This window comes from Macaca thibetana, chromosome 13 (assembly GCF_024542745.1).
Source record: "Macaca thibetana thibetana isolate TM-01 chromosome 13, ASM2454274v1, whole genome shotgun sequence".
Lineage (NCBI taxonomy): Eukaryota > Metazoa > Chordata > Mammalia > Primates > Cercopithecidae > Macaca > Macaca thibetana.
The window spans coordinates 95,463,225-95,475,259 of NC_065590.1; the positions used below are offsets into that span (position 1 = coordinate 95,463,225).

Consider the following 12,035-nt stretch of genomic DNA (forward strand, 5'->3'; position numbering starts at 1 on the left):
TCACTTTTGTGCTTGGAACACTGTTCTAGAAAATCAAGTCTGCCTAGGAGGAACTAGAGTGGTTTAGAAGGTGGGTGCCCTCATCATCACTGGACTATAGAAGAGTAAGGACAAAAGCAGGGAAGATGAGTTAGAGAGATGGAGATATTTTCTTAGCAGAAAGGCTGAGAACTCAGGGGACAGACCAGACTGATATGAAATGAAAAATGAGATGTTGAGGGCCAGTGAAACACACAACAGGGAACTGGAGATAGGCCTAGATCCAGCTGTTCTCAAGGAAGGTATTAGAAAAGGGGGTGATGTCTTAGTTGTGTGAGATCAGAAGTGGTGAGGGGAAGCACCTGCTGCTCATCTGACAAGAACGGCAGCCTGGCGTGTGTCGCAAAGGGACCGAGCACCCAGGAAACTCTGAAAATGCGACTTTTAAAGCCACAGACACATTTTGGAGTAGGAGTAATTGGGGAACAATCCCTTAAAATATGACTGCGGTGTCAAGTGGTTACAGAAAGTATGGATATGTTTGGCAGGGGAAGACTAGAGATAGCAATGTAAATACTCAAAATGCTATTAACTGAGTTTCAAGTTCTCTGTAGGTGGAAATATAGAAATTGCCGGGTCCTTAAGGAGCATCCCTCAGAAATGAATAGAATATGGGATCTAGAGAAGGCCCAGTCAAGATGAGATCTATTGGAGAGGAGCCAGACAGCATGTGGGTGGATCAAGCCCCAGCCTGGGTTAGATGTTGGTCTGACAAAATAGCTCCTGATGGTTCTATGCAGGGAGATAAGTTAGTATTTGTGACACTCTTAGAACAGGGAGTCGAACGTGATATATATATATCTGGTAAGTGATAAATGTGTTGGGCTAAAATAAGCTAAGTTAAAGTGAACATTTTTATTTGCAGAGTAGATAGAATTGGCAGATCCCAAACTTATTGATTTCATCTCTCTCACTGTGGGAAGTCCAACGAGATGAAATCTAGAGAAGTACGTTAGTAAAACAGATGTCTGTGCAGAAAATAAAAGAAATCGTAAAAGGCAGTCCCATTCACCATTATCTATTCATGGCCTAGCCCTACAAGTGTTAGAGACGAGGGAGCTCAACTCAGGAAGCAGGACAGAGGCAGCACTCAGCAGGAAAAAGGGAGACAGGAGTGGCACATCCTTCTAAATAGAAAAAATATAGCAGAAAGAAAGGGGATTGAAAGCCATGAGCACTCCAAAATGAGGGAGGAGGGTATGTCAAGAAACATATGAGCAGTGCTGGCCTTCACCAGGGTTTGGGAAGGTGATTGGTTCTCCAGCAGAAACAAATGTGAGGGGGAGGGGGAAGCTTCTCCAAGAAGCAGGTTCCGTAGCTCCAAGCAGGTTCTGCCCCATGGCAGGACTGCAAACACCTGCACACAGGTGAGAGTGTCTGGGGACAACCAAGCTGGTCAACCAAGAGGGTGGGGCCTTGAATATCACTGCTGTGATGAGATGATCACGCTAAGCAGGTTTCTCAGCTTCACAGGAAGGCAGCAATGCCTCCGAGTCTCATTGTTTGAGATAGGAAAGAGCAGGCAGAGATGGCATTTTCCCTAGATAGTGGAAACAGCACCATCCTTAACATGGATGAGACAGTTACCCAGTTGAATTCAAGTGCAGACGTTGTGGATTCCAGACCCTCAGGCACAAACCGGCTTCCCGGCATGACTAAAACCAAAAGGATTTTCCTATCCTCCTCCTTCACTCAGATGTCACCGAGGGTCTTCTATGGCTTTTGGAAACATTAAACAGTGTACTTTAACATAATTTTGCCCGAGAAAATGCTTTAAGGAATGGCAATTTCCTTGTTTGCTAAATGTTATGAGGGAAAGCCCAGTGCTTTAATAATTGCATGTATTCCTTGAATCACTGGATCTAAAAACCAAGGAACATCAAATAATTATTAACATGCTAACACAACCTTCAGAGAACCTGGAAGAATCCATTCCAGTGAGCATTCCCAGGCTGCAGCTGCAGAGGGAACCCCAACTCCACCCAGCATCTAGAATATTCCTGGATAAGGAGAAGCTGAATAACAAGTAAGGGAAGATGGGTTGGGACTTTACTTTAAAGAATACATATAATTTCTTTGGATTTTTCATCCAATTTTGCTTTACATTTGATTCCTTTGTGTTTCAATGTCTTTGAACATCAACTGATGAGGGACTTTGATTTTGCCCCCAAAATATATAATAGGAGATGATTAATATTCAAACGTGGGGTGTATTAGCATTTTCATGCTGGTGATAAAGACATACCAGAGACTGGGTAATTTATAAAGAAAAAGAGGTTTAATGGACACACAGTTCCACATGGCTGGGGAGGCCTCACAATCATGGCAGTAGGCAAAAGGCACGTCTTACATGGTGGCAGACAAGAGAGAATGAGAACCAAGTGAAAGGGCTTTTCCCTTATAAAACCATCAGATCTCATGAGACTTATTCATGACCACAAGAACAGTATGGGGAAAACCACCCCCATGATTCAATTATCTCCCACCAGGTCCATCCCACAACATGCGGGAATTATGGGAGCTACAATTCAAGATGAGATTTGGGTGGGGACACAGCCAAACCATATCACAGGGACATCTCTATTTTGTTAGCAGATGGTTATTGGAACATGTCTCAGGGCCATCAAGTTGCATAATCCTAGCAGGCATAATTCACATTGCTCATCAAGATAGGTTAAGTGATGCCAACAACAACAACAAATAACTGTGAAATAAATTGTGCAATGCGCTCCATGTTTATTGCAGCACTATTCAAAAAAGCCAAGATTTGGAGCAACCTAAGTGTCTGTGAACAGACGAATGGATAAAGAAAATGGGATACATATACACAATAGAGTACTATTCAGCCATTAAAAAAAAGAAAAAAAAAAAGAATGGGAGGCCAAGGCAAGTGGATCACGAGGTCAAGAGATTGAGATCATCCTGGCCAACATGGTGAAACCCTGTCTCTACTAAAAATAAAAAAATTAGCCAGGCATGGTGGCGGGCACCTGTAGTCCCAGCTACTCGGGAGGCTGAGGTAGGAGAATGACTTGAACCCAGGAGGCTGAGATTGCAGTGAGCCGAGATCATGCCACTGCACTCCAGCCTGGAGACAGAGCAAGACTCTGTCTCAAAAAAAAAAAAAAGCTGCAACAACATGGCTGGAACTGGAGGTCATTATGTTAAGTGAAATAAGCCAGGCACAGGACAAACTGAATGTTCTCACTTATTTGTGGGAGCTAAGAAAATTAAAACAATTGAACTCATAGAGAGTAGAATGATGGTTAGCAAAGGCTGGAAACAGTAGTTGCGGAAAGGGGTGTAGGGATGGGTAATGGGTACAAAAATACAATTAGAATGAATAAGATCCAGTATTTGATAGCACAACAGGACTATAGTCAATAATTTATTGAACATTTAAAAATAAGAGTATAATGGTTTATAACACGTAAACCATTGTTTATGCTTGAGGTGATGGATACCACATTTACCCTGATGTAATTATTATACATTTTATGCCTGTAGCAAAATATCTCATGTGCCCCATAAGTATGTACACCTACTATGTACCCACAAAAGTTAAAAATAAGTAAATTGTACAAGTAGTTAAAAAAACTCTTCCTTAATGAAGAAAAGAAACTAGAACCATAATTCTTTTTAATGTATTTATTATTCTTAACTGGTTTAGGATTAGTGTTACTTCTGGCCTTGCAGAAGTACAGGTGTCTATATTTTCCAATTCTCTGGAAGTTTTATTTTATGGTGGTAAAATATATACCAAAAAATTTATTATTGACATTTAGCATATTCACAACGTTGTGTAACAATCACTACTCTCTAGTTCCAGACCATTTTCTGATTTTCTGGAATGATTTGTGTAACACAGAATTCTCTCCCCTTTGAAGGTAACTTTATATCCAACACGTTACTATGCCCATCAAATTTCATTTCTATTGGGCTCCTTCCTCTGTTTCTGAGAGAGATGGAGTGGTCTCCATTTATGACAACAGAATTTATGCGTTCTTCTCATATATATATATTTTTATAGAGGTGGGGTCTTGCCATGTTGCCTAGGCTAGTCTCTAACTCCTGAGCTCAGGCAATCCTCCCACCTCGGCCTCCCAAAGTGTTGGGATTACAGACATTGAGCCACCATGCCTGGCCCTCTTCTCATATTTCTAACAGTTCTCACTTTATATATTTCATAGCATGTGGGCATGTCTACAGAAGTTTGTGATCAAAATATTAAATTCTATTCGGATTAGCTCTCTCAACTCAATCTGAGCACCTCCATCTATTATTCGGTAAATTTAATCAACTTATATTTGACTATTGATATATTTTGATGTTTGTCCCCTCCAAATCTCATGTTGAAATGTGATCCCCAATGTTGGAGGTGGGGCCTGGTGGGAGGTGTTTAGGTCATGGGGGGCAGATTCCATGGTGCTTAGATTGCTTGGTGCTGTCCTCAGGATGAGTGGGTTCTCCCTCTGAGTTCACGCGAGATCTGGTTGTTTAAAAGTGTGTGGCACCTCCCCACCTCTCTCCTGCTCTTGCTCTCACAATGTGATGTGTCTGCTCCCCTCCGCCTTCCACCATGATTGGAAGCTTCCTGAGGCCTTCACCAGGAGCAGATGCCAGCACCATGCTTCCTATACAGCCTGCAGAACCATGAGCGAATAAACCTCTTACAAATTACCCAGTCTCAGGTGCTTCTTTATAGTAACACACAAATGGACATACACACCTGCCATCTAATTTTGTTTCTTATTTGCCAAGATTCCCTGTTGTTCTCCCCATCCCCAACTGTTCATTCCTTATGTTTGATTTCATTGATGTGGTCATTGCTGTCTTCCCTTTAATGTTTTGGACGTTGGACATCCTTTCTTTCCTCCCAGTGGTCATCCGAAATGCTTAACATGCATATTTAAATGTTCCTTTTCTACCAGCATATTAATCAGTGCTGACCCAGTAAATCAAAAATTTCAGCTCAACTTCACTATTTTCTTAGTTTCTCCATCACTGATCACTCCCACCCCTGCTCCCATGTTGAGATCATTGAGGACATGAGAGATTCATTCATTCACTGAGCGGGCACTCGATGAGCACATACTGGGCAAATTCCAAGCTCTGGACATGCAGCACTGAATGTGTCTTACAGGATTCCTACCTTCACAGAAGGAGACAAAAATAGAAAAATGTATTCGATGTTAGTCGTTCCCCAATATGGGACGGCCTCGTTGGGAAGGTGACTTGCGAGTGGCAAGGGAACATCAGAGTGTGGGAGGGTCCAAGGGGCATAGAGGGATGAGGGGCAGCAGGCCTGAGTGGGCACTTGCCTGGCAGGGTCCAGGGAGCTGATGGGCAGTGAGCAAGCGGGCCATTGACCTTAGCCATGGCCACATGCTTAACCCAGGTCAGTGGAGTATGGGAAGTGTGGTGGGGAGCGCTGCAGGGAATCAAACAGGCTCGCTGCTCCAAACCACTTCCCTGGTAATCATCCAGACAAATGTCCCAGGTCCCTTCCGCCCTTTGCAGCCACCAAGAAGCTCAGAGTTCCCCCAAACTATCTTCCCTTGGTGGCAGGCTTCTCTGCACATTCTGAGCTGGTTTCCTCCATATTTGTTCTGCTGCACGTCCAATGCAGTCTGCCTTTTTATCCTCAGGAATTCTGCAACATGTTAATATACTCCACCTTTACAGCTTTATTATTATTTCTTTTCCAAAACTATCCATTTTAAGCAGGTAGTCCCCAAAGATGACTAGCCACACTCCCTTCTCTCAAAACAATGCTATAAATACTCACCAACAAAACAATACATGCATTATAAGTTTTATTTATAAGACTGGAACAGACAAGAATATTAGTTTGAGGGTTTTTTCCAATTTAAATTAACTAATAAAGTGGGAAGAATGACACAAAAGCTGCTATTTACAAAAGACAAGTATGATTAAAGAAGGTCAGTTTTTATTCCAAAATAGGAATAATGAGATATACAAAGTGATCATTTTATAAACACTGATCTAAATATTTAATACTCGTGAACTTTTTTTCTTAGGAAAAAAAGATTGACATCAACTCTTCGGCATCATCTTTTACAATCATTTATTCTTGGATTGTTATCCATTAGAGTGCTTATAAATGTCTAAGATAGATGTGTAAGAATGCATTCTGAGGCCAGGTGCCTGTAATCCCAGCACTTTGGGAGGCTGAGGTGGGCAGATCACCTGAGGCCAGGAGCTCAAGACCAGCCTGGCCAACACGGCGAAAACCCATCTCTACTAAAAAAAAAAAAAAAAAATTAGCTGGGCGTGGTGGTGGGCGCCCATAATCCCAGCTACTTGGGAGGCTGAGGCTGGAGAATCACTTGAACCCAGGAGGCAGAGGTTGCAGTGAGCCGAGATCGCACCATTGCATTCCAGCCTGGGCAGCAAGAGTGAAACTCCGTCTCAAAAAAAAAAAAAAAAAAAAAAAGAATGCATTCTGATGATTACCTTGAACTGTCTTTAAACTTTTCCTTCAAGTTATGTGCCACTTCAAAACCAGTGTGGCATTGAGGGTAGGAGAGTGGGAGAAGGGAGACCTGGACTGCAGAGTCCAGAGATCAGAACTTTGAACTGTGCTTCTAGCTCTTTCCAGCAGTGAGACCTTGGAAAGGTAGACTCTTTGCATCTCAACCTTCTCATCTTTCAAAGGGGAAGAGTAATTCCAATCACACAAGAAAGGATTGAACAAGATGAACAAGATGATCACTGTCCAGGTGCCTGGGCAATGGGTGGCCTCTCAACTGCGGCTTTAAAAACCATTCTGGGCCGGGCACAGTGGTTCACGCCTGTAATCCCAGCACTTTGGGAGGCCGAGGCAGGCGGATCACAAGATAAGGAGATCTAGACCATCCTGGCTAACACGGTGAAACCCCATCTCTACTAAAAAATACAAAAAATTAGCTAGGCATGGTGGCGGGCGCCTGTAGTCCCAGCTACTTGGGAGGCTGAGGCAGGAGACTGGTGTGAATCCAGGAGGCGGAGCTTGCAGTGAGTCGAGATCACCACTGCACTCCAGCCTGGGCAACAGAGCGAGACTCTGTCTCAAAAAAAAAAACCAAAAAACCATTCTGTCAGCCTGTGAAGGGGTGAGCCCTAAGAAATCCATCTCCCTGCCTCCTCTCTTCTGTTCCCACCTCCTCTCTAGTCAAGCGAGATTCTTCCCTGAGGAACCAAACATCAGTAAGAGAAAATGAGCTACTTCAGGAACTGAAAACTAAACTCTAGTAAATTATAGTCATAAGTCTAGTTCTCATCAACTATTTTATATATCACTTTGGTTGTTTTCATTGTTTTTTGGTTGTTTTCATTGTTTGTTTCAAGTAAGCAATGTGGTCCTTTCTCCTCTGTAAGGCAAATTTTTGGTCAACCTCTGTTAGCCTCATTTCCTCCTCCCCAACCCCCCCCAGAAAACCCTTTTAGTTTTAAAGAAAGCTTCTTTGCATTTTTGCCCTTTCTAAGAGGTAGGGTATTTACCCTACATTATTTTAATAGGATCATATTTGCTCTGAAGTAAATCAATTTGTTTAACTTTATTAAATTTGATGCCTTTGGGCTAGCCTCTGAAACAGCAAACTTATAGGCAATTAAATAATTCTTATTAAAACGATCTACTTATTTTTTCTTGTCTCCAGCCTTTACAGTTAAAATGTTCCTTTGGAATATTGCTTTGTAGGAGGTTACAGGAGAACCTACTTGGCTGAAATCCCATCTACTGAAATACTGGCACTGCTACAAAATAACCCAAGATTCTTTAGAACTAAGAGAAAAAAACCAGGTTTGTCCATGGAAGCACACGAATGTCAGGACAGGAAGCAAATATTTGTTCCTCGTGAAACAGACTTTAAAACAGCCATGGGCAATGGGCTGGCCCAGAACTTGGGAGTCTCAAGTTTTCATTCCCACCCACTGCGGAGTCTTTTCCTGGCTCCCAGGACCACAGCCTCAGGGGCCCACGTGTACTATGAGGGGCTGCACTGCAGACAGTCCCTGGGGTCCATTCCAGTCAAACACCCCACAGTTCCAGGCCTCCCTTTAGCCTCAACAGCATGAGGGCTCTGAGCACTCATCTCTTCCAGAAAACTCGCCGCTGTCTTCCTCAGATGTGTCGTCCGGTCAGAAAGAAGAGCGGCCGGTCTTCCCTGGCATTGGCGGTCTGGAACTCATCGCGCAGCCGGAACTGCCACTCATCCTCGAGCTCCAGGCGGACAACCGTCTGACGCAGTGAGCTCCGGTCCTGACAGATGACACACAAGGTCGCACCTGTGTGGACAACGGCAGAGGTGCGAGAAGGAAAAAGGTGAGTTTCTCCAGATGAAAGCGGCTGCCTGGATTCTACTTGCAACGGCAAGACAGGGCACTGCTGGGAAGGGCAGAGGCGGCGTCCAAGTCAGCCTCTTGCTTCTTTCAGGATGATGTGCAATCTTAGCGAGACAGGAGTGTGGCTGGGATGGGCAGGTGTGCGGGGGAGAAAACACGGAGGCAGAAGGAAAGCTGAGCAGGGACTGAACTGAGGTGCGGAGAGGAAGGAGAGAGGCTGGTCGAATTGCAAACCAAGCATCCTCAGCCCCAGCCAGTAGCTCACATACCCCACCCTACCTACTCCACCTTACAGCTTCATCCCCCTCTTCTGCCACCCATCCAGGCCTGGGACAGCCCCCACTGTCCCATGTGCCGACCACAGGAATTCTCCTTCCTCTCAACTCCCAGCACATGGCGAAACGTCAACCCAGTCTCCTCCACGCTTTCCCTGTCTGCTCCCTCCCCACCTTCGTGTCCAGTCCTCCCTTTAGATGAAATGTTTCCCAAGGCAGAGACTGCTGTAGAAACCTCCTGATCTTTCCCAAGGCCTTAGATGCTGCTGGTGTTCACTCAGTGCCTGCTAGAGAGGAAGGTCAGAGCCAAAGGCCACCAAGGAGGGCGAAGGTCAGCTAGGGATCTGAGCAGGACGGGAAATGCAGACTGGAAATCGTGTTTTCAAGTCATGCAGAACAAGTGCTTGTCATTCTCAACCAAGCTGGCGCAGACAGGAGGAAGGCTGGCGTAAAAGCCAAGGTGGTGTGGGACCTCCCAGGACGAGGAGGAAGACTCGTCTACCAGGGGGAAGAGTGTCAGCCACGACTGGGACACTGATGTGAAGGATTTGGGCTGGAAAAGAGCACAGATGGCTAGTGCGGTGGCTCATGCCAGTAATCCCAACACTTTGGGAGGCCAAGGTGGACAGATCACCTGAGGTCGGGAGGTCAAGACCAGCCTGGCCAAGATGGCAAAACCCTGTCTCTACTAAAAATAAAAAATTAGCCGGGCATGGTGACAGATGCCCGTAATCCCAGATACTCGGGAGGCTGAGGCACGAGAATCACTTGAACCCGGGAGGCAGAAGTTGCAGTGAGCCAAGATTGCACCACTGCACTCCAGCCAAGGCAACAGAGTGAGACTCCATCTCAAAAAAAAAAAAAAAAAAAAAAAAAAAAAAAAAAAAAAAAAGACAAGAAACACAAAGGCTAAAAAAATGTCTGCAATTCATCTAAAAGAAAGGGGGATGTGTTTTGCCTCTATCCAAACAGGTATAGGGAAAAGAGAGCCCCCGGAGATCAAATCCCAGCTCTCTTGCACGTTCCTGGGTGGCTGAGGCAGTCACTTCCCTCTCTGATCCTCGGTTTACCCATGGGCAAATAAGGACTGGGACCAAAGGTCCCCTCCTCAGGGTACCCAGTGACCACAGCCATTGAAGACAAGGTGCAGGGTTAAGAGTACAAAAGTTACCTTTCAGAAAATGAAACTTTTTCAAAAAGCTAGCTCCCACAAAAGAGTCACAGAGGTACAGCAGCAGTCCGCTGAACAGCAAGTCCGAGCAGCTGATGTTTAAAGAGTGGGGCCTGGAGCTCACATAGCAAACAGAAATCTGAAAAAGAAGAAATCTAAGAGAGAGCACCGTTTTCTATGAAATGCTCAGTAGTGTTTGCATCTAGTAAATACCAACTGCTTGGTCCAGCTCAAGATGTTTGGGGGGCCAGAGCCAATATTTTCATGTTATTTCCAAATCTGTATCTGAAAAATCAATTCTGGAAGTTTTATCCAGATTTATCTAGTCATGAGTTCATCTGAGAATCAGAATATTTAGGTGGGACGCAGTGGCTCACACCTGTAACCCCAGCATTTTGGGAGGCCGAGGTGGGTGGATCACCTGAGGTCAGGAGTTGGAGACCAGCCTGGCCAACATGGTGAAACCCCATCTCTACTAAAAATACAAAAATTAGCCAGGCATGGTGGCACATGCCTGTAGTCCCAGCTACTTGGGAGGCTGAGGCAGGAGAATCACTTGAACTTGGGAGGCCGAGACTGCAGTGAGCCGAGATTGTGCCATTGCACTCCAGCCTGGGCGAGAAGAGTGAAACTCCATCTCAAAAAAAAAAAAAAAAAATGTTTGGGCATCAGAATTGGGCTGGCTTCCTATCTTCTTACTTCCGGGCAAAGCATCTCAGCTCTCTCAGCTGAATGGCAAAAGCTATAAAGTGGGGTCAACCCCGAGACGAAGGAGTTGAGGACTTAGGATTCAGAGTCCCAGATTCCAGTCCATCGGTTCTAGAGATTTCTCTGAATTAGGGATTCGACAGCACCTCCTCTGAAAGTCACCTGAGATCCCAGGTTAAGGTAACAGTCGACAGACAGCACTGGGTGGTCATGGTTCTTCAGGGAGAGCGGGAAGAAGTGGTGGCTGTGGTGCTGCAGGAACTTCTCCAGCAGGAGCTGGGCGGGCGCCGCGAGGAAGGTGTGCTTGCTGTCCGGGGCACAGATGTACTGGGCCGGCACGACCGCCGCGGAGTTATCGGACACCTGCACGGGAAGCGAGGGGGTCAGGCCACTACCGCCCTGAGGAGCGAGGACCTTCCCACGGCTTCTGGGCAGCATGGGGTGGCCCAGAATGGAAGCTTGTGTCGCTCAGGGGAATAAACTGAGAACACATACTTCAAGAATAAACTTCTCTGTTGAGAAAGATTAGGTTTTACTCAAGGGAAACATGCAAGAGACATGTTCAAATGAACCAACCCAATCAGTAAGAATTAAAGACACTGATCATTCCATGCAGGAAACCGGCTTTCTGGTCTAGAGAAAACAGGAGAACCCATGGGCCTGGGGGATGCAGGCCTCTGGGAGTGGCCAGCTCCCCACCAGAGATCCTGTCCTGGTCCCGCCCAGCCCCGGGGCTCTTCCCACCCACAGCCGGCATCTGAGCTACAGATCTTGCTCCATCACCAACACGTTTACATCAGACTCTCACTGGCTTCCCTCCTGTGAGTCCTAGAGAAAAGTCTGGAACTTTCCCATAGCTGGGAAGGCCTGCCTACTTCCCCAGCTCCTCCCCACCACCCTCCTCCCCTTCCTCCATAATGACCTCCTCACTCCTACCCTTCTGCACCTTCACCCACTGAAGGCATCCTGTCCCTGTCCCTGCCTCTGTCCCTGCCTCTGTCCCTGCCCCTGCCCCTGCCCCTGCCCGTGCCCTTGCCCCTGCCCATGCCCCTGTCCCTGCCTCTGTCCCTGCCCATGTCCCTGCCCCTGCTTCTGTCCCTGTTCATGTCCCTGCCCCTGCCTCTGTCCCTGCCCCTGCCTGTGCCCCTGCCTCTGTCCCTTCCCCTGCCCGTGCCCCTGCCCCTGCCTCTGTCCCTGCTCATGTCCCTGCCCCTGCCCTTGCCTGGGCATGTGGCTCACTCTTTTCCTCCAGGTCTCTGCTTTAATGTCACTTCCCTGGGAACTCCCACAGACTCAGGTCTCCCCGCGACACACAGTTCACTTTTGTGGTGCTTCTCCTGATGGTCCTTAACTAGCCACGTGTCTGATATCTGCCCCGGCTGCTGGGCTGTGTACTCCTGAGCATGGGGATTGGCTGCTCAGTAAGTATTTAATGAATAAATGAAAACAATGCAGTGATTTCACTCACGTGAAAGATTGTAAGACATGACTAGCTT

The 12,035-nt window shown here is 46.2% G+C and overlaps 1 protein-coding gene across 15 annotated transcripts in view; it reads right to left on the bottom strand.

The window, feature by feature from the left end:
* Positions 1-5,838: 5,838 nt before the first annotated feature.
* GREB1 (growth regulating estrogen receptor binding 1) overlaps positions 5,839-12,035 on the bottom strand; it is a 160,035-nt gene continuing 153,838 nt past the window's right edge. For 12 of the 15 annotated variants that reach the window (XM_050753877.1, XM_050753872.1, XM_050753870.1 and 9 more), the window contains exons 31-32: positions 10,702-10,902; positions 8,237-9,970 (exon numbers count right to left, since the gene is read on the bottom strand). In XM_050753877.1, the coding sequence (XP_050609834.1) occupies positions 9,593-9,970; positions 10,702-10,902 (579 nt within the window). In that variant the 3' untranslated portion in view covers positions 8,237-9,592. Of the gene's footprint in view, positions 9,971-10,701; positions 10,903-12,035 lie in introns of all 15 variants that reach the window. The other 3 variants (XM_050753884.1, XM_050753885.1, XM_050753886.1) reach the window with 2 other exon arrangements.